The sequence below is a fragment of the Pinus tabuliformis genome, chromosome 7 (genome assembly GCF_031772625.1).
Source record: "Pinus tabuliformis cultivar Carrire ecotype Pingquan chromosome 7, CPIR1, whole genome shotgun sequence".
Lineage (NCBI taxonomy): Eukaryota > Viridiplantae > Streptophyta > Pinopsida > Pinales > Pinaceae > Pinus > Pinus tabuliformis.
This window is the reverse complement of record NC_142293.1, coordinates 1,365,129,330-1,365,152,114: the sequence shown is the minus strand read 5'-3', so window position 1 is coordinate 1,365,152,114 and position 22,785 is coordinate 1,365,129,330. Positions and strand designations below refer to the sequence as shown.

Sequence of the window (22,785 nt, the reverse complement as noted above, 5' to 3'; positions counted from 1 at the left end):
AAATTCAACAATTTCAACTTCATAATTCTATCTATCTATCTCTCTTTGTACCTTTTGAAACAATTGCTAGTTTATAAGTCTCAATTTACTTTCATTTATCCAACTTAAATCTGTCCATTCTTCGTGGTGAACATGTGACTGATTAAACATATATTAACAATATATGTTGATGAGAATTTTGTATATAAAGTAATGAAATAAAATCCTAAATATATATATTTTTAAATATTTTCATTTTCTTAAAAAATTGAGTTCTTTTAATAATTGTAAAATTTAGTTTCAATATTTTTAAGATTCTCCGTTAAATTACCTTTACGTTTCTTTTAATAATTGTAAAATTTAGTTTCAATATTTTTAAGATTCTCCGTTAAATTACCTTTACGTTCCATTAACCCTTTCAATGGTAAGGAGTATGCTGGTTTATGACTCTTTTTCAAGTTGACAATGCAATTTCACACATGGTTAAAGTTAGCTACAATATTTCCATGTAAAGTCAGATTGTTGAAGGTGCATCCTGGATGTCTGTGCAAAGCAACGGAGAAAAGATTTTATACACGGAACTGTTCAAAGGTCGGGTTTTTTACAAGACATACGCACAATTACCTGAAAGGCCTTGGCAAGGCAGAAATAAAATTTGAAAACCTTGTTACAATGCTGAGCCCGGAATGTTCGCAATTTATTGAAACGGAAAAGCACGTGCAAGAGCCGAGCCTGTCCTTATTATTTTCAAAATCTAAGTTCAAATACCCTGAAGTCTCACTTAATTTGTAAAAGCACAGTGTTTTCGGATTTGCCCCGCATTGCCCGTGACCACACCGATTCTTCCCATCTTCTCCATCGACGTTGCAAAATCCGAGAAGAACGACGAGCCCTGCAATTCTGTGTTGACATATGCTTCTGCCTCGTTGTTGGTTAGTAGAGCAGCATCGGACTGAAACAGGCCTATGTTTTTCTTTACATTCAAGTAATAATGTGTGTCAAATGTTCGGAAGCTACCCGGATCCATCTCTACTATCGTCCTGTTGTCATTAGGCTTGCACTTTATCTTCAATTGAGCTGCATAATTTTTGTCCAAGGACGGATCCATATCTCCTTTTCCAGTAAAATTGTAAAGCCTGTTGCTAAAGGAGGTGCAATGGGACGTCCCTATAGTGTGGGCACCTGTAATTAAGAAGCCGTAATCTAAGTCAACGCTAATATTACAGACAAGAAAAACAGAAGAAACGTGGAGTATGGAAAGTCGTGAATTACTTACCGGATAACACAACCAGGTCCTTCACATCAAGACCATTGCTGGCAAACATTGATGTGAGTTGTGAGAAATTCCCGGTGGGCGGAGGAAGTTTAGTGAGGGCTTCGTTCTGGATAGACACCACTCCGTCTCTGCGTCCCATTGGAACGTTCCAGAATGGTCCACCCAACTATTTGCACCCATGAATGAAACACGTAATTATCATCTTAGAGTTTGAGGCCATCAAAGGAAAACTTATGAAACAGGAAAGTAAATGGAGGAAGGAATGGTCCGTGAGTGAGGAGAGTAAGGACTGAAGTTTTACCATATGAACAGCATCTCGCGCAACGAGTGCAAGAACATCGGCGCATGACACAACACCCGGGCACACATTCTCCACTGCAGCTTTAGCTGCGTCGATGACATCGAATCCTCTCAGGCTCAGATTTGGAAATGCTTCCTTCTCTGCCTTTGTTGATTTTGTTGAATTCAATAGAACCGATCCATCACAACCCTTCAACAGTAAACATCAATATTAATTTATTAATAAAAAAATGCTCTAAATACTATGCTCTCTCAGTCCGCCATAGGTACATAAATATATTGTAATATAGCAGCAAGGGTGAAAACTGAAATAGACCCACTCTGACAAAGCAGTCATGAAAATGCATTCTGAGAAGAGGTGCAGCCAGAGTTGGTGCTTTGGATATGTGCTCTCCAACTACGTTTCCGACTGCACTATAAACTCCAGGGCAGCTCATGTCATAGAAATTCAGTGCGAGTCCTCCCTCTGCATTTGCCGGCACACATGCAAATACCCAAAAAGTTGCAAGTGCAGTAAATAAAATTCTAGATGCTTTTGTCATCTTCATGACGTTTCCAAACTGAGGAATTCTTTGCAAATTAGAGGAATTATGTTATTCTCTGACATTAGCCTGGAACCCAATTTATATTACTCTGAATAGATGTACAGAGAGTCACCGTTGATTTGAATCAACGCTGACAAATAGATCAGAAGGAAACAATTACGACAGGAACGGCTGCATTTGGTGGATAAGGCGTAGCTGGTAACCTCAAATTAATTGTTTATACAAAATTTAACAAACCTGTTTCGAAGCTTTAGCATTATTTATATGCTATTTATTACAGTAATACCTCTGTCATTCAGCTAATCTGTCCGTTTCCAATTGGCATCTTCACTGCACTGATCCCTCTTCTTTCCACGATTATTCCCTTGTTCGTGATGCCGATATCATTTTCTATGTGTGGATTTAACTGAAAATGATATCTGACCTTACATCCTCCATTATTGAGCGTAGTCTAAACAGTATCGGGACGACTTCTACTAAAATTTCTCAATCGTTTTGTTCAAAATTTATTGAAATTTTTGGGAATTTGGTTAAATTATTATGATTACAGGATGATTTTCCAGATTTTTAAATTAGTTGAATTTATTTCAACATTAAGATGATAGAATACAATTTATTAATTAAAAAAATTAAAAAGATTTTAAATTTGTTGAAAAAAATTGGAAATTTTGGTAAAAATTTTGATAAAATCTAGAAGAAATTTTGGGAAATGTGAGTTATAACAGTTAATTTCAAGATTTTAAATGCCCTAAAATTTTTTGATAGCGCTGAATCTATTTTTACCAAAAAAAAGCCTTCAAATACTCACATTCTTAAATTTTTTAAGAAAAAAAACCAACTACTTTATACTATCCAAGCCCAAAAATATTCTATTGGAATGTTATTAAACATTTCAAGTTAACATAATTACAAAAAATTTTGTATATCCATATTCAAGTGAACATAATTATAAAATTCTATGACTTTGTTATTTCAATAACATTATTCTTTCATCTAAAAAGCATCTTCTTATTCCAACTACTAAAGGAATCCAGGAGAAAATCTTATTACATAGACACCATTACAAGAAGTTCTTAGGGAGATGAAATGTTATGACTCAATAATCAAAACTAGATAGAGAAGATGACAACAATCTGTACGCACCACTCGACCTACACACTCATGCCGATTTTAATAATATTTCTTATTCTAAATATGTTATTGCAATAACTGTTATTTTCAATAGACAATGAAGGTTAGGCATGGGAACCTAGCCGGCTATCTTTTTTCTAAGTGGGAAAAAAATATTTATCTTTATATTAATAAAAAGATAGTACATTGGTATATTATTTCAGTTTTTTTGTTACAACATTTTTTTTTTATTTTGGGTAAAATCTCTTTATAGTCTATCGTTATATCACATGTCCTATTTAGTTTTTACTAAAGTTCCTACGCCTGCAGACAAGAAAAAAAACTAAAAAAAAAATACAGAAAAATGTGAAGAGTTTTCCTTCACAAGATCTTTTTTAAATGTTTCTTTACATTTTCCCCAGAATATGACACAGTCCTTCAAAAAAACGAAGTTTTTATGAGTTATTAATTAATGCTGCCGGCATTGTACATGACTCCTTGGTCATATGCAGAAAAGTAGACTTTATCTGGATCTTTGTCTATTCCTTTCTTGGAAAGTAAATCTGCTGTCCAGTTCTGCTCTTAGCAGCTTCTCTAAAAAACACATTCTCTCATTAACAAAAAAAAATGTTATATTTTAGTGATTTTTTTTTTTTTTTGGATGTTATATTTAGCAAATTTTCTTTTCTTTTTTATTATTTTAGTAAATTTTCTTTTGTTTTTTCTTTTTTTCAAAAAGAAAAAACACATTTTCATTAACAAAAGATGTTACATTTTCATTAAATTTTCTTTAAATGGAGGTTTTATACCCGCTTAAAGAATACCCCACAAGGAAAATGAACCAGCGCTGCCTTGGCCTACTCCTAGGCAACTGTACTCGCAATTAGAACCATCCCTGCCCTGTAGAGCACTGGACCACTCGTCCTATCTTGTCCTTGGTCCTTGTCAACTGAGATCCAGATTCCAAAATGGAAACACTATCTTGTCAGATATCAAAACGGGCAAGATTCGATTCTATAGATTTCGATTTTATCGATAACCACTGGCAATGAAGTGATATAGAAAAGACAGCATGCGTCATCCATTGCGCACGATTTGGAAGTCTCAACAACCCATATCATTCCTATCTACTAGAAAAATACCTTATTGCTTAGCTATTTCAGTAAACACAGCTGCTGCTTTTTTTTGGTGGACGAAAAAAACAGAGTATTTTCATTGATAAAATGAGATACTACCTACTTCATCAGCATAGAATTAGAGTCAGTAGTCACCACATAAGAGGGGACAGAGCTTACTAAAATAAACAAAGGAGTATAACAACAAGCTGCACTGAGAATAAAAGTGGGACAGAGCTTACCAAAACAAACGAAGGAATAGAACAAGAAGTTGTCAATCACAACAATAACCGAGAAACCAGACAGATCACCAGACAGATCAGAGAAGCATTCATAGCTCAAAGGACCCAGGAAAATGAATGGATCCATCAATCCATAGCTCATAAAACATAATGCCAGGGAAACTAGCCAGCCCCTTTTGGACAGGTCATAGTTTCTTTGTTTTCTTTTATTCTTTATATACGTAGAAAAAAACTCTGTTAGTGACTTCCACATGTCCATTTGCTTATGGATGATAAGGGGTGGAAGTTTTGTGCTTAATCTTGTAATGTGTGAGCAGGTCTTCGCTCAGATTTGAGGTAACCTAACTTCCTTGATTTGTGACTAATTCTCTTGGATAGCCAAACTTGTAGAAGATATTTTACCTCAAAAACTCAGCTACTTTTTCTTCTGTTGTTGCTTTGATTGCCTTTGTTTCTACCCATTTTGTCAGGTAATCCGTGCACACAATGATGTAAGACTTATATTTTGAAGGAGGGTTGATAGGACCCACAAAGTCCATGCCCCATTTCTCAAATTGCTCGTAATTCACTTGAGGTTGCAGGTGCATCTCATCCCTTGGAGTAGGTTTCCCCATCCTTTGACATCAGTCACATTTGTTGATGTGTCTCCTGACATCTTGATGAAGAGTGGGGTAATAGTAACCTGCCTACAAAATTTTGAAGGCAGTCCTCTTTGCTGCAAAGTGGCCCTCACAGGGCCCATCATGACAGGTTAGGAGGATTTCAAAGACTTCCTCCTCCCTGACACATCACCTCAAAATCTGATCTGGGCCAAGTTTAAAAAGATTACCCCCAATCTAAGTGAATGGGGAACTTTTCCTCACAATCTTACTCTTCTCTTTTGAGGACAGGTGTGGCGGAAACAGTGTTGAAACCAAATAATTTGCTATATCAGCAAACCATTGAGAGAGTACTGAAATATCAAATAGGTGTTCATCTGGAATTTGATCATCCACCATTCCTTCTTCACCTGCAGGCAGATCTAGTCTAGATAGAAAATCAGCAACAACATTTTCCTTACCTGGATTATCAACAATGGTCAAATCAAACTGCTACAATAAAAGCAACCATCTAATGATACGAGCATTTACATCAGGTTTTTTCATCAAATACCTAATTGCAGCATGATCTGTGTGTACGAATGTTTGATAGCCAATGATGTAGTGTCAGAACTTGTTTAGGGAATGGACTACAGCTAGGAGCTCTTTTTCGGTTACAATGTAGTTTAATTATGCTTTGGACAGGTTTTTACTGACAAAATATATGGCATACGGCAGCTTCTCTTCAACTTGCCATAAGGCTGCTCCTATGGCTTTGTTCGAGGCATCTGTGTGAATGTGGAAAGATAGGGCCCAGTTTGGACCTCTCAAGATTGGGGCAGTTATCAGTTTACCTTTCAAGGCATCCAGAGCCTCTTGACAGTTGTTAGTCCATACGAACTCAGCATCTTTTCCCAAAAGACCAAACAATGGAGAGGCTAGCTTACTAAAATCCTTAATGAATATTCTATAATACCCTGCTAAGCCTAGGAAACTCCAAACATCTCTTACCTTTTTGAGCAGGTGGAACCCTTTGGATGATAGCAATATTGTTGGGATCCACCTGTAATCCTTGCTGAGAAATTGTATGACCTAGCATGGTCCCTTCAATCACCAGGAATTCACATTTATCAAGACTGAGGGACAGGTTCATTTCAATACACTTGGCTAAAACTATTCTCAGGTTAGTCAAAGCTTCCTAGAAGTTAGAACCATAAGGGAGGAACAAGATCCCATCTATCATTTTCCAATAACAAATGATATTCTTCATTCATAGTTGCATCCCAATCTCGATGGCATGAAGCCTCTATAGAGGTATCAAGACCAAAATTTGTTAAAGCTTGAGCGAGTAAAGAAGAGGCTCTATCGAACTGGGAACATGTGCATCCTTGATCTATAGGATCACCTGCAAGAGCACATGCTACATCCTGAGTAGCATAGACCCATTTTGGAAGCTAAGGAGCTGAAGGAGGATCCTAAGAAGGTGGGGTAGGATTTTCATCGTTGATGTCATCATCAGAAGAAGAAATAGCTTCAGAAGTAGAAGGGATAGAGAGAGGTGGCAGATCCCTGGATATATTTTCAGCAAACTTTACATCTCTTCTAATGATAACATTTTTGGACTTAAGTGGAATAATTCTATATCTTTTTACATCTTCAGAATATGAAACAAAAGTATATTTTTCACTCTTAGTTTCTAAATCTTTATGTTTATCATCTAGAATATCAGCCCATGCTTCACTTCCAAAAACATGAAAGTGACTTACATCTAGTTTAATTGAGCTCCATGCTTCTTCTGGAGTGATATTATTTAAAACCTTAGTAGGAATGTGATTTGTTAGAACCTAGATCGACATCAGGCTCAAGGGAGGCAATCCTAGGATAACCACAAACCACACTTAACCTGGTAGCTAGCCCTACCAGGTCAGAAGAGGGCTCTCTCCTTGTCAATCTCGGTGTAGATGACTGAATAGAATATATATTTCACGTTACGTATAGTAGCTCTAGGGTTTTTGAGTTGATTTTTGAAGGTTTGGTTGTTGGATCCAATGGAGTAGGCAAATTGAGTGCGGGAAATCAAATCAGGGATGCAAACATGTTCTGTGGGGTGAGATAGATAAGTTTTTAAGTGCTAGTATTTGAGTGAGGTGGTTGGTTTAAGACTACTGAGGGGCTGAGGAGGGCATGTGAAGACCATGAATCCTCTTCAAACTGCTAAAAACATAGAAAACTAAATGCATTCCCTATGCAAAGCACTGCTATCAATGAATTTTTCCTATTTACCTTGATTCATTTAGTTTAGAAGAATGGAAGAGATTTTGAAACATATAACACATAGGAATAACTCATTACAAAAAAAGAAACAATACAGAAACACGATATTAGAAGAATCCCACAAAAATAGCTATAAAACCTGGTTTTATTATTAGCCAATCTTCTGATACAAGTATACAATAAGTGCACCACTTCCAAAAGAGTCCAACCTTTACAAATGACTAAGAGAAAACATAATATAGGCATCAAAGAACTCATGCTAGTCATCAGAGGTCAAATTCATGAGTCAAGGAGATGTTTCAATAACATCTAAACTAGGAACAAGAAAATAGGTAGTGGAACAACTTGCATCTAAAACTAAGGAAACTGATACATTCAATTTAAAACCACTTTTGATTTGATGTATCTACCCCATCAAGTATTTTCCATCAATATTTACATCATATTACATCATTTACCATCCAAAATTTACCAAGAAAAGAAGAAGAAGTCAATTGCTGAAGAAACTAGGAGAAATTTGAATTTTAGGCAAAATTGACAAAAAATTGCTTGATGCGCAGTGCCTTGAGCCTGATGCCTGGTGCCACTTTATGGAAGCTTTTGAAGGCCTTCCGCTCATCCAAATCAGGCCCAAGATAGATTATTGGAAATCCCTACCTGTCTAGTTTCTGGAACATCTTGAATTCCTAATTTGGAGTTGATTTTCCCCTTCAAAAATCAATTCTCCCAGGACTGATTCCTGTGGGTCCAAAAAGTGGGAGAGAGGGAATTTTTAGAGTGTTTTTTGCCCTTTTGGTGTCCAAGATCTTCTCCAAAATCGATGAAACTTTTTGGGATGCTTGTTTTTTGATGTTGAATCCAAATATATAAGCCATTTGTCAAGAGGATGCATGAATTCAATGTGTAGTGCCAGTGACACTGCGCATCGGCCAAAATTTTCTATGTTTTTAATTAAAAAATTGGAAAATGACAAAATTGTCTCAAAATTTGCCCATTTTTGGCTTAAAGCTGCATCATGGGTTACTTTTTTGGGCTAAACTCACATCAGCCAAAATGTTGAGCTTTTCATCCTTCTTTTTTCCTTTTAAGGCTCTCCTTAATATTTCATTAAGGTACTTAATCCTCTTGTTGCATATTCTATTTTGGGTCAAATAATGATGTGCCATATGCCTTAGCATCTTGTTGCCTCTATTTGCTTTCTTTAGAAGGCCCTCAAGGTGGATATTTACCCTTTCAAGTCATATCTCTCTATCATTCACCACCTCTTGTTCAACTGGAGTCAAGAGAACTAGATGCTATTTACTACTTTTCCTTTGAATTTTTAGCATCTCTAACTCCATTTGGGTTTGTTTATCCTCCAACTATTTGTTTTCTTGCTCTAGATAGTTGATAATATATCTTGCTCTGGCCACTTTATCATTCAACATATGAATACGATCCTCTTGCTATTTCAAAATCATGTTTTGAGCTAAGTATCGGCTTTCAATATCAATTACCTGAGTGTGATGACATGCCACATCATCATCATGCTCCTCAAGCGAGAATTCCCTCTCAACCATCTCACAAAACTCAAAACAGGACTGATATCTAATACATGTGGTGGCTAGTGCATAAGCAAGTAGTTCACTCATGCTGATAGGTTCCTCCTTGATGATTCTACCACCTTTTTGAGGCTTTCTCTGTTGCAAATTCCTCTCTCTAGAGCTATCACTTAGCGTGTCTTCCTCAAGTTCAAACTCACTGTCTTGCTCCATTTTTGTCTCTTTGGGATGATTTGATGAATGATGGGTAGTTATGTGAGGAAAATATGAGTATGAAGAGATTTTATAAGAAGGAAAACAATGGTGAGATGAAATGAGAGGGTAAGTGAGGTTTATAAGGAACTAGGGTTTGATGTGAGGGTGTTTAGAGCTTGGTGAAGGGATTATTTTTTTTGTAGGGAAATAGGGGAATATGATATGGGTTAAGTAAGATGGGATTTGAAGGTGAATTTAGGGAAAATGATAATGGGAAAATTGAGGCAAGTGACAAGAGCTTGAAATCGAGAGAAATTAGGTAGAAGACAACTAGGGTTTTGAGTTTTAGGAGGCTAAAACTATAAGTAAAGCATAAAAACCCTATCTGAGATCAAAAGTGAGTTTACTTGATTGGAAGAGAAATGCAGCAATGACAATGATTTGAGGTGAAGTTTGGTGATTTTGAAGTCTTACTGGCCAATGTGCAGTGCCTACTCACCAATGTGCAGCACCTCTCTGATGTGCAGCGCCGAGCTCCCAATGTGCAGCGCCAGGCAAACTTGCAACAAATTTTGAGTTTTCTTCCTTTTTTTCTCAATCTTCCTTCAAAACACGATTTTAGCTCTTCACTTGACTTTTTCACAATGAAATGACTTTCTTTCACTGATTTTGCTTTATATACCATACACTTTGATTTTTCTTCATTTCAAACCCACTTTTCTAAAGTCTTTGTAACTTTCTCAAAAACTCTATCTTTTAGGTTGAAGCTTGATCCCTTTTCTTGGCAATTTGATGGACTGATGTGTTGATACTTTTGTTTTTGCAGTGGCAGGATTTGGAAAGATGACTAGGAGTAGCTGAATAATACTTATTACATATAGGAACCATAAAATTACATAAAATTACATGGAAATAAAACAATAAAATACAAATACTCTGTTTTACCTCAAAACAAGTTTTGAGGTTAAAGAGATTTATTTATCTTACAAAAAGGAAATTATGATTTGTTTAACTTTATTTACGCCTTCATGTGTCTGCTGGCATTTATTACTCTTTTGAGTGACCATGGTGAAAAACCTTAAGACCTAATGAAACTAAAGTCTAATATTGAGTTTTATAAATGATGTGAACAAGAATGGCTATGAATGGCTGAAAAAATTGAAATAGGCCAACAGGTATATAGCATAAGGGACAAACGAAATGAAACCCTACCATCAACTGATCCATGACCTAATGGAATGCAACTCATCAGAATGGGACACCTAATATGAAATGCAAAAGATAAATTTGATCACTGATATTAGTGTGAAAGCACTGACACTAACATTGTCTCCAATGGGGATGGTAATTCCTTGGAGTTTCCAAGAACCATAGATCTTTGGGAGAAGTAGTTTAGTGCCTCATCCATTGGGCATGGAGTCAAAAACTCAAGCTGAAATTACATGACTAAATACTAATGACTCAAAGACACAAAATGACTATGAAACTGTCTTGAAGCTAACTAAAACAAAAAATGGCACAAGACTCACTTAACTAAAACAAGTACTTACAAAGCCTTTTAATAGAAACATACCATCGAGACTTGAGGGCTTCAAATCATGATGACAACCACCTGCCTATTGATGAAATATGTACAATCATGTGAAGCGGGCCCTCCAATGTAACCAATCCAGCAGATGGCTACTTACTGAAATCCTGCTCTCACTTTCCCCGAGCATGTAGAACGATGTACATGTAGGCAACTCACAAGAACAACTGAAACCAAGGATTATGATAACAAACTAGGCTATATTCATATTTTCTATTGCTTGCAAAATAATGCTAAAGGGATCTTGGAAATCTTGAAGCACTAGCTTGTCTTGAGATCCAACAACAAAAATACAAGTACTCCCTTCATTCTAATATGAAAGAACAGTTGGTTGCTTATTGATAGGAAGGCATTGAAAAGTATAAGATTCTGTTATCTGAGTGATGGTTGTAAATTCCTCAACCATGAGAAATTTTGACTCAATTTCCTGCATATTGTCTCTCTCAAGCTCATATTCCTCAATTTCATAGTCTAAGTCATTCTTAAATAGAAAACATTCTTAAAGATTATCAAACATAACATCCTTATCATTTTCATGAAGGAAAACAATGTCTGTTCATTGATCTATAAATCTAATTTCAAGTTTGTCATCATTTTCGAAAGTAGAAGTTTCACTAACACCTTCTTGACTATGTGAACACTACAAACCTGCATTAGATTGGGCTGAAACATGATCTTTTAGGAGTTGATCTATCTCATCTTTAGATAGAGGAGATAGTAATTTTTGTTTTATTTTGCTCAAACAATTATTGTCTTCTTGAAATAACATTTCAAAACATGAAATATGAGAAGAAAATTCTGAATGACAGTCCTCAATTTCCTGGTCTTTTGAAATTTGAATACATTGTTTATCATCTTCATATGACATCGCAACCAGATTGTCATTTACCACCGAGTTATCAAAAGAAGAATTTTCACTTACTTGAACAAAGATCTCATCTTGTTTTTCATGAAATGACTAGATTACCTCCTCATCAAGGCTTTTTTCTAATGAAATGAGAACACTTGGGTCAATAACTCTATCTTCTTCATTCCATATGATCTCAACAATAGGGCTCTCCTTCATGGGATTCAGAACAAGGTACTCTTCATCATCAGGATCTGAGTCTAGATCTGAATTAGCCAACTTGACTTTATGAGAGTCTGAAATTGAGACTTGATTTCCCTGCATACTATCTTCTGCTATGAGCAGATCTGAAATAAGACCTTGGCTTCCATCATTCTCAATTGTACTATGATCTTGATCCTGCTGCAAATTTTCTTGAGCATCTTGACAAGTATCTTGTAAGCTGTCTTTATGCTGCTAAAATGGATTTTCATAAAGGGCTTCCATGATCTCATCGTCCATGAAGTCATAATATTCATAAATTCTCTCAATATTTTCAATAAAACTATAAACATATTTGCAACAGTTCTGAACTAAATTTAAAGATGGATAAGATTCTTTATACCTTTCAAAGAACATGTTATGAAAATATTTTAAATAGTAAATACAAGTAGGCGGCAAAATTTCATACCAAGATCGGGCTTCACCTTCTAGAGTGGCCATGAATACCTTCATCAAGTAGTCTTTAGGAAAATCAACCGTCAACTTGTGAATATGTATGTGAAATCTAACTAGATGTAAAGTAGCATCATTCCTATCATCATCTTTAAACATAGGCAAATTCCTTTGCCAATCTACCTTCGGAATTTTATTTGGGAAACCTGGAATGTGATCTTGGCTCATGGAAACATACCTTCGATCCAGCGAATCCATTTTGATAACAATGAAGTCACCATGAAATTCTTCAGGCTACTAGCTATTGAAGAGTAGAGTTGCAATAAAAATTATGAACCCTGGGATTTTTCAACATTGGAGTCACCAGGTGAATGATTTCAGCCTTCCGGTGTATGATCATTGTCCACCATCATCAATCAGATCTAAAATTGATACATTTGACTGGGGAACATAAAACTACTTCCCCAGTATGGTCACCACTATGTTAGAGCCTAGATCGACCTTAGGCTGAAGGGAGGCAATCCTAGGATAACCACAAACCATGCTTAACCTGGTAGCTAACCCTACCAGGTCGGGAGAGCGCTCTCTCCTTGTCAATCTCGGTGGAGATCACTGCATTGAATATAGATTTTAGGCTAGGTATAGTAGCTCTAGGGCTTTTGAGTTGACTTTGAAGGTTTGGTTGCTGGATCCAATGGAGCAGGCAGCTTGAGTCTGGGAAATCAAATCAGGGATGCAGATATGTTCTATGGAGCGAGATAGATAAGTGTTTAAGTACTAGTAATTAAGTGAGGTGGTTGGTTTAAGACTGCTAAGGGGCTAAGGAGGGAAGTGGAGACCATGAATCCTCTTCAAATTGCTGAAAACATAGAAAACTAAATGCATTCCCTAGGCAAAGCACTGTTATCAATGAATTTTTCCTATCTACCTTAATTCATTTAGTTTTGAAGAATGGAAGAGATTTTGAAACATATAACACATAGGAATAACTCATTACAGAAGAAGAAACAATAGAGAAACACAATATCACAAGAATCCCACAAAAATAGCTGTAAAACTTGGTTTTATTCCTGGCCAATCTTCTGATATAAGTATACAATGAGTGCACCACTTTCAAAAGAGTCCAAACTTTAGAAATGACTAAGAAAACATGATATAGGCATCAAACAACTCATTCTAGCCATCAGGGGTCAAATCTATGAGTCAAGGAGCTGTTTCGACAACATCTAAACTAGGAACAAGAAAACAGGCAGTGGAATAGCTTGCCTCTAAAACTAAGGAAACTGATACATTCAGTTCAAAACCACTTTTGATTTGATGTATCTTCCCAATCAAGTGTTTTCCATCAATATTTACATCATATTACATCATTTACCATGAAAAGAAGAAGAAGTCAATTGCTGAAGAAACTAGGTGAAATTTGACTTTTAGGCAAAATTGACAAAAAATTCCCTGATGTGTAGCGTTGTGAGCTTGATGTGCAATGATGCTTTAGAGAAGCTTTTGGAGGCCTTCTGCTCATCTAAATTAGGCCCAAGATAGCTTTTTGGAAATCTATGCCTATCTAGTTTTTTGAACATCTTGAATTTCTTGATTTGGAGTTTATTTTCCACTTCAAAAGTCAATTCTCCCAAGACTGCTTCTTGTGGGTCCAAAACGTGGCAGAGAGGGAATTTTTTGAGTGTTTTTCTCCCTTTTGGTGGCCAAGATCTTCTCCAAAATTGATGAAACTTTCTGGTTTTTCTTACTTTTTGATGTTGAATCCAAATCTATAAGCCATTTGTTAAGAGGATGCACTAATTCAATGTGCAGCGCCGGTGGCACTGTGCATCAGCCAAATTTTTTTGTGTTTCTAATTCAAAAATTGGAAAATGAAAAGATTGTCTCAAAATTTTGCCAATTTTGGCTTAAAGCTACATCATGGGTTACTTTGTTGGGTTGAAGTCACATCATCCAAAATGTTGAGCTTTTCATACTTCTTTTTTCCTTTTAAGGCCCTCCTTAATCTTGCCTTAAGGTACCTAATCCTCTGGTCGCATACTCCATTTCGGGTCAAATAATGATGTGCCATATGCCTTAGAACCTTGTTGTCTCTATTTGCTTTCTTCAGAATGCCCTCAAGGTGGATATTTACCTTTTCAAGCCATATCTTTCTATCATTCATCGCCTCTTGTTCAAATGGAGTCAAGAGAACCAGATGCTCTTTACTACATTTCCTTTGAATCTTTAGCATCTCTAACTCCATTTGGGTTTCTTTATCCTCCAGCTATTTGTTTTCTTGCTCTAGATAGTTGATAATATATCTAGCTCTGGCCACTTTATCATTCAACATATGAATATGATCCTCTTGCTCTTTCAAAAGCATGTTTTGAACTAAGGATGGGTTGTCAAGATCAATTACCTGAGTGTGATGAGATGGCACATCATCATCATGCTCCTCAAGCGAGAATTCCCTCTCAACCATCTCACAAAACTCAAAACAAGACCGATATCTAAAACATGTGGTGGCTAGTGCATAAGCAAGTAGTTCACTCATGCTGACAGGTTCCTCCTTGATGATTCTACCACCTTTGTGAGGCTTTCTCTGCTGCAAATTCCTCTCTCTAGAGCTATCACTTAGGGTGTCTTCCTCAAGTTCAAACTCACTGTCTTGCTCCATTTTTGTCTCTTTGGGATGATTTGATGAATGATGGACAGTTATGTGAGGAAAAGATGAGTATGAAGAGATTTTATAAGCAGGATAACAATGGTGAGATGAAATGAGAGGGTGAGTGAGGTTTATAAGGAACTAGGGTTTGATGTAAGGGGGTTTAGAGCTTGGTGAAGGGATTAATTTTTGTAGGGAAATAGGGGAAGATGATATGGGTTAAGTAAGATGGGATTTAAAGGTGAATTTAGGGCAAATGATAATGGGAAAATGGAGACAAGTGACAAGAGCTTGAAATGGTGAGAAATTAGGTAGAAGACAACTAGGGTTTTTATTTTTAGGAGGCTAAAACTATCAGTAAATCATAAAAGCCCTATATGAGATCAAAAGTGAGTTTACTTACTTGATTTTAAGAGAAATTCAGCAATGAGAATGATTTGAGGTGAAGTTTGGTCGTTTTGAAGTCTTACCGGCCAATGCGTAATGCCTGCTCACCAATGCGCAATCCCTCTCTGATGTGTAGCACCAATGTAAATTAACATAGGATAAAACTGCCTGATGCGTAATGCCCCTCTGATGCACAATGCTGAGCTCCCAATGTGCAGCACCAGGCAAACTTGTAGCAAATTTTGAGTTTTCTTCCTTTTTTGCTCAATATTCCTTCAAAACACGATTTTAGCTCTTCACTTGACTTTTTCACAATGAAATGACTTTCTTTCACTGATTTTTCTTTATATACCATACACTTTGATTTTTCTTGATTTCAAACCCACTTTTCTAAGGCCTTGGTAACTTTTTCAAAAACTTTGTTTTTTTAGTTTGAAGCTTGACCCCTTTTCTTGGTAATTTGATGGACTGATGTCTTGATGCTTTTGTTTTTGTAGTGGCAGGATTTGGAAAGATGACCAGGAGCAGCTGAATAATACTTATTACATATACGAACCATAAAATTACGTCAAATTACATGGAAATAAAACAATAAAATACAAATACTTTATTTTACCTCAAAACACGTTTTGAGGTTAAATAGATTTATTTAGCTTACAAAAAGGAAATTTATGATTTCCTTAACTTTATTTACCCCTTCATGTGTCTGCTGGAATTTATTGGTCTTTTGAATGACCATGGTGAAAAACCCTAAGACCTAGTGAAACTAAAGTCTAATACTGATTTTTATAAATGATGTGAACAAGAATGACTATGAATGAATGAACAAATATGTGAAATAGGCCAACAGTTATATAGCATGAGGGACAAATGAAATGAAACCCTACCATCAGCTGATCCATGACCTAACAGAATGCAACTCATTAGAATGGGACACCTAATATGAAATGCAAAAGTTAAATTTGATCACTAATGGCAGTGTGAAAGCACTCACACTAACATGATTTACTATATAATTTGCATGTAGTTAATTGCTTCTGCCCAAAAATTAAGACTAAGTTCCTTAGATTGAAGCATACACTTATCCATTTCATTTAAGGCGTGATTATTCCTTTTAGGTACACCATTTTGTTGTGGAGTATATGGAACAATATGTTGCATTTGAATTCCATACTCAGTGCAAAAGTTGATGAATTTGTTGTTAACATATTCTCCACCATTATCAGATCTTATCTTAAGAATTTCATGTCCATATTGTTTCTCAACAAAGTCCTTAAAGGCAAAGAACATGTTAAATGCTTCACTCTTGAGTTTTAAGAAGTATATGCAAGTGCGTAAGGAGAAATCATCAATGAAAGTTAAGAAATACTTGTAGCCAAAGAATGAAACAATTAGAAGTACACCACATAAATCACTATGCAAAAGCTATAAAGGGGATGAGGTGTGCCAAGAGTCATGTTTTTCAAGAATATTTTGATGATGTTTTATGAGTACACATCTGGAACAAACACCATCTCTGCAAGATACCATAGGAAGACTTATCACCATATTTTCTTTACATAGATTTTGAAGGGAGAGATAGTTTAAGTGACCAAATCGCTCATGCCAAATTTTTCTCACTTCATCGTTATGAGCAACAAATATCGAGGAAGAGTTTATGACCGAAAATTGTTAAAATTATACAACCTTGTAGAATCATCAACAATTCCAGTAGCTAAAATCTATCTAGGATCTCCTAGGTCCTTAATTACAACATCATGAGGTGAAAATTCAATGATTTTACCTTCACCTGAATGAGTTATCTGATATACAAATATAAGGATGTAGGATAAGGTTGGAACACATAATACATCATTAAATTGACCATTGTCTAGATGAACAGTTCTAGTCCCTACAACACTAAGAAATCTATCATCACCAACATATATATTTTCGATGTTACAATCATTTAAAGGAGAAAACATGGCTTTGTTTTTGGCCATCTGAGAAGAAGCTCCAGAATGAATGAGCCACTCATGAGAATGAGAGGAATAATATACATTTAATGCATAACCCGATCGATATGCTTGACAACCATATACAGAAAGTGTTATTCCTGAAGATGAAGTTGAAGTTGAAGAGTGCTCCAAATGGATGTTGTGCTTCTCCATTACTACTTCCAAGGCTTCCATGTTCTTAAAGAATTTGGATTCTAGGTGATCACCTCGATTATGAAAGTTGCAATGGCTATCAGTCTTCTTCCCTTTGTTTTTATTTTCCTTATCATTTTGTTAAATTGATTTTTCATTTTGAGACTAAAATTGCTTAGGATCCTTGTTTGGTTTAGGACCATTCTTTTTAGGATATTACTTCTTAGGATTCTTTGAGTTTTGTTGTTGTTGGGTGGCTAAGGATTTCGTAGGAGAGTTTCCAAGATTAAGAAGACTGAGATGTAAGATTTTTACTTGTTATCTTATTAAAGAATCATAAAAGGCATCAAAAGAGGGGGACTTATAGTCTTGTCCTTGAGAAATAAAGGCTTCTCTAGTAGAATGGAAGGTGGAAACAAACACAGTGTAGGCTGGTGCCAACTTAGTAAGAATGGAATAGATAAGGCTACCATCTTCTTTCTTAACCTTAACACCTTCCAAGAGAAGTCTAAGGGTCTTGAACTTGGACAAAAAATCTTCAACGGAAGAAAAATTATTCGAGTGCAACGTAAGGAACTCATTTTCGAGTTGATGGGCTCTAATTCTATTCTTAATTCCAAAAAATTTAGTGAGTTGTATCATTGCTTCATTAGGGGTATCAATTTCTATGATATGGAATCTAAGGTCTAGAGAAATAGACATCCTTATCAACCCATGTGCTTGATCTTGCCTATTTTCCCATTTGGCTACCTTATCTTCATCTTTAGGTTTATTTTCTTGGCCTGAGGCTATGCTATAAATACTTTTACTTCTAAGTAAATCCACAATGTAAGACCACCATTGGAAGTAGGTGGTGTTGTCAAGAATAACTTGGCATGGACTTTCCATTTTAACAAAAACTGAAGTTATAGATGGCAAAACTAAGTTTCCAATGGAACGATCTCGAAAATTAGGTCGATTAAAAAAAAGGCTTTGAAAACGTCTGCTGGATGAAGAAGTTATGGATTTTTGAAGAAAAGTTGTTGAAGATACCGACAGAGTGTGTGAATGTGTGGATGTGAATGATAATGTTAGATTTAAAAAAAAAATCCCCCCTTTCCAAACTTAATCTAATTAGTTCACTTTAAAAAAAATATATATGTGACCCACATTTATAAATAAGTGAAAGTCACGTTTACAATGGTACTTTATGAGCTACCCACTAAATTGTAACTTGAATAAAAGATAAAGAGACTTTAGAATTATAAGTGACTCATTTTTATAATGGGTGAGAACACTTTTACATAAAGTAAATTTAAAACATAAGTTACATGTGCTTTTTGAAAAAGTAACTCAACAAAAAGAAAGATTTGAATTCAAGACCTCTATTCTCATAAAGTAGCTTTGGACCAAGTGACCTAGTTTAAAAAGTTAGTCATTTTTGGAAAAGAAGATGGATTTTTTTTTTCTTTAGTATCTGAAGCTTTAGGGCGTATGCTTACTTGAAAAAACTCTTTTTCCCTACAAAACAAAAAACCACACAACCCAACACGGACATACAAAAAATACTAAACCTTATGCCTTGAATTTAGCTTTCGTTGAAAACTAAATATTTTTCTCTATGCTTCTGATTTTCTGAGATCACATTAAGGCACGACGGAAAATAGCATACGCATGAGAAAAATCCTTCCTTCCTGTTTCTCATTTTCCCAGATCTCACAGAGTCGCGGGGAAAAGACCATACATAGAATTGAGAGGTATAGATCTGGTAATAAAAAACTAGAGAGATGAATAAACTGAAATAAAGAGAAAGATAAATAAATAAAACTGCAAATAAAGACTCTACCTCCAGATCTTAAAAATGACGTAGCTAGGGCTATCAGAAACATTTTCACGTGAAACGAAAGATGTTCCTCACTAGAACAGATGCTCCTAACACAATAGAGCAGTCCTCTCAGCCCCAAATTGGTCACAAATAGTAGATCTAGTAAAGGACAGTCGGATGCAATTGTACCAGGTTTGCATTTGGATCACCAATGGATGCGGCCCTCAAATAGCTCTGATACCATGTAGGAATTTACATGGTAAGTTCCTTAGATAGAACACCAAAGGACACTGCTCAGAAACAAATCACAAATCAATACACCAGTATTCTTGACGTGGTTAAAACCCTCAAAGAGGGAAACGGTCCACGGCCTGAGCCAACGCAACCACTTCATGCAATTTATTAATAAAAGAAAGAAAATTTACATAAGCTTCTCTCATGAATGATCACACTACAACTGACCCTCCATGCTCTTTAAATAGAGATCATGGACCAATCGAGTGTTAATCCATAGATCAATTGTCGGTAATACTGAGGAGAGAATGGATCGTCAGATCACTTAATGTCTAGAACATATTGTGACCATTGGATTGTAAGTTACAAAGGTACAAGGTAAAGAAACACACTTTACCTAACTCTACACTAGACCAAGTTATACTTAACTATTTCCTATGTGTCAGAATATCCTAACAGGGAGTAAGTAGAGACCTTTTAATGAGTGTATCTTCCCCATGATTATATGGCTTTCCATAAATAACTTTTAAATAAAATTAAAAAAACTTAAAACATTTAATTTTCTGACTTGGCTTTCGACATAATCCATGGTTTACCAAGTCACTGCAGTAAAAGTAACCTAAATAGTTACTTTTCACTAAAGTGTGTTACAAGGTTGAGAGTATGAAGAACCTATTTTATTTCTATATGAATTATCTATTATTCCTTGTATCTTATATAACCTTGAGTGGGGAATGTGAAACAATAATAAACAATTGGGAGGTTATACTAAAATTTGCTATATAAACATGGATTATATCTTAATTTTAAATCTACTCCTATTTCTTTTAATTTTAAATTTTATGGTATTGTCCTAATCAATTGTCATAAATTTTGTTAAATATTTATCTATTTAAGTGCTAGTACGCATCATGTTGAAATCTACATGCTTAAGGAATACTAGTAAATGCTTATATATTTATTAGAGATGTCATCCATGAATGTGGAGAAATATTGCTTTGGTTTCCATATAACTTTTCTTGGAGAAGAAAACATAAATTCTACATTAAATATAGATTGGTTGTATATGTATTGTTATGTATTATCTATTTCCTTTATCTTATTTATATCTTAATACTATGTGAAATATTGAAAAGCATGGTAAACCAATAGTAACACAAGGTTGAAGGAGAAAAATATACTTGTATTAAAAATTCATGTGTCCAAAAATTTAACCATTATTAAAAAAAGGAAACAATTATAATTAAATGAACCTAGGTTAATTTAATCACTATAAACTAAACACTTAATCACTATAAACTAAACAATTGAAACCTAAAAGTAAATCTACTTGATTATAATATAACATCATTTTTTTTTAAATATTTATAGTGATATAATTCTTACATTCTTAAAACCCTTTTAAATCTGGTTAATAATTTTGCTTTTTTATTAAAAAAGAAGGTTTGAAATGGAAAACATATGTGAACTTTTGTGCTTTGATCAGATAATGTGTGAAATTATATCTCCTACACCATATACATATAGTTCTTTCTTAACTTAAAAAACTACATATAATTCCTTCTTAACTTAAACAACTATATATATCAGCTCAGATGCATATACTTCCTTCTTAACTTGAAAACTATATAAAGTAGGATTAACAATGTCAATACGAATTAGGGGAGAGATATCTAATGTTGTGCAGGGACCAATAATTGATATAGTACTGGTCCCACCAAACCACCAAAAATTGAGACTTTTGCAACCAATATTTAAACAAAGATAAATAGCATTAAGTATAAATAAGTTAATTTATGTCCAAAATTTCACAATACATTGACTGAGCCCACAACTGTCCATAAATAGTATCTTAATACTTGAGAGTGCAAACCGTATTGACTCAACTAGAAAATAGGTAAAACCATAAATGCTTCCAAAATGGTCTATTCCAGAAGTACAAAGTACCAGTCACTTCAACCCTCGCTCATCAGAACTGATGTTTTGTATCCCAAACAAATATCCATACCTGCACATAATAAAAGTGAATGTATGTTAGCCATAACTACTGTGTTGTTCAACAACTAAACCCCATATGTTAAATAAATGACACCCAACCGAATAAAATTTAAACCCACTTTGTTCAATAAATGACACCCAACCCAATAACTGTAATAAATGACACCCAACTCATTCTATTTCTCATTAAAACAAATCAATGCACATGGATCAACAAATAACAAATTCCCAACCATTAGATCACATCAAATTAAATCCAGACCACACATTCAAAATGAAGCCATTGCAATCCATGTCCATCCATGCCCACCAATTAAATTCAAGTGCCAAAAACTATAAAACAAGTTCAACCACTGTTGAAGTTGCATGTTATGCTTTCAAACTATTTAGCAACCTTGAAGAAAAAACATCACAAAATAGTTGCCAGTATATCCAGGTTAGTTATATCAATTACAACACATTTTTCTTACAATTCTGTTTTCATTTATTAGAGTTCTTGCAGTTTCAGTTCTTACAGATTCAGTTTCACTTACAGTTTCGGTTCTTATAGATTCAGTTTCACTTACAGTTTCAGTTTCATGAAAATCAACACACAACCTACAGTTCTATTTCGAAATTCACCTATTTCTACGTTCAAACTTACAGACGTATTGATGTGCCCGACAATATTTTAGTTGCTTAGTGTGCCCTGGCTATGAACCATCTCAATTAGTAGGAAGTCTTGAGTATCTCAAGGGTTCAGGTTCTCATATCCCGCTTCGTGTCTTACATTATGCCTATTTGTAGGCATTCTTCAATTATGCTTGTTTGTATGCATTCTTCAAGTGTTTCTAGGAAGATATTCAAGCTTTCTCCTGATATAGTCTTTCAAACTAGGAGAACTATGGGGTCATAATGGACATCAAGGTCGGTCATGTACCTCGTTAATATAGAAAGAATATATCAGCGAGGCTAAGATGGTGGAAAGGAAGGGATCAGAGTGCCTTAGTGCGCCGAGCTGTAATAACTAGAGAATCAGGGGCAATGCCATTTAAATCAAATCAAATTAAAACAACAATGAAGTCAAATAAGGCATGTCCTGAATCACTGCAGGTCATCCGATGACTGAAAGTGTCCCATCAAAAGAAATAAATCAAGATCAAACCAAACCAAACCAAGAACAATTCCTCAATAATCAAGAATAAATCAAGATCAACATACAAGGACATACAGGATGAAGATAAATGTTTTCTATAGGTTTAGTTTCCCCATTCATCTACTGAGAAAAACAACAATACTTGAACCAATAGAGTGCAACAATGACACCTTGATAATAAATGTAGAATGACATTTTAAATACTAG

The 22,785-nt window shown here is 35.2% G+C and overlaps 1 protein-coding gene across 1 annotated transcript; it reads right to left on the bottom strand.

The window, feature by feature from the left end:
* Positions 1-542: 542 nt before the first annotated feature.
* LOC149252670 (peroxidase 3-like) lies at positions 543-2,132 on the bottom strand. Its single transcript, XM_089456699.1, has 4 exons — positions 1,876-2,132; positions 1,557-1,745; positions 1,256-1,421; positions 543-1,161 (listed from the first exon to the last, which is right to left on the bottom strand). Exons 1-4 carry the CDS (start codon positions 2,101-2,103, stop codon positions 761-763), a joined length of 984 nt encoding a protein of 327 aa, XP_089312825.1. The 5' UTR covers positions 2,104-2,132; the 3' UTR covers positions 543-760.
* Positions 2,133-22,785: the final 20,653 nt, after the last annotated feature.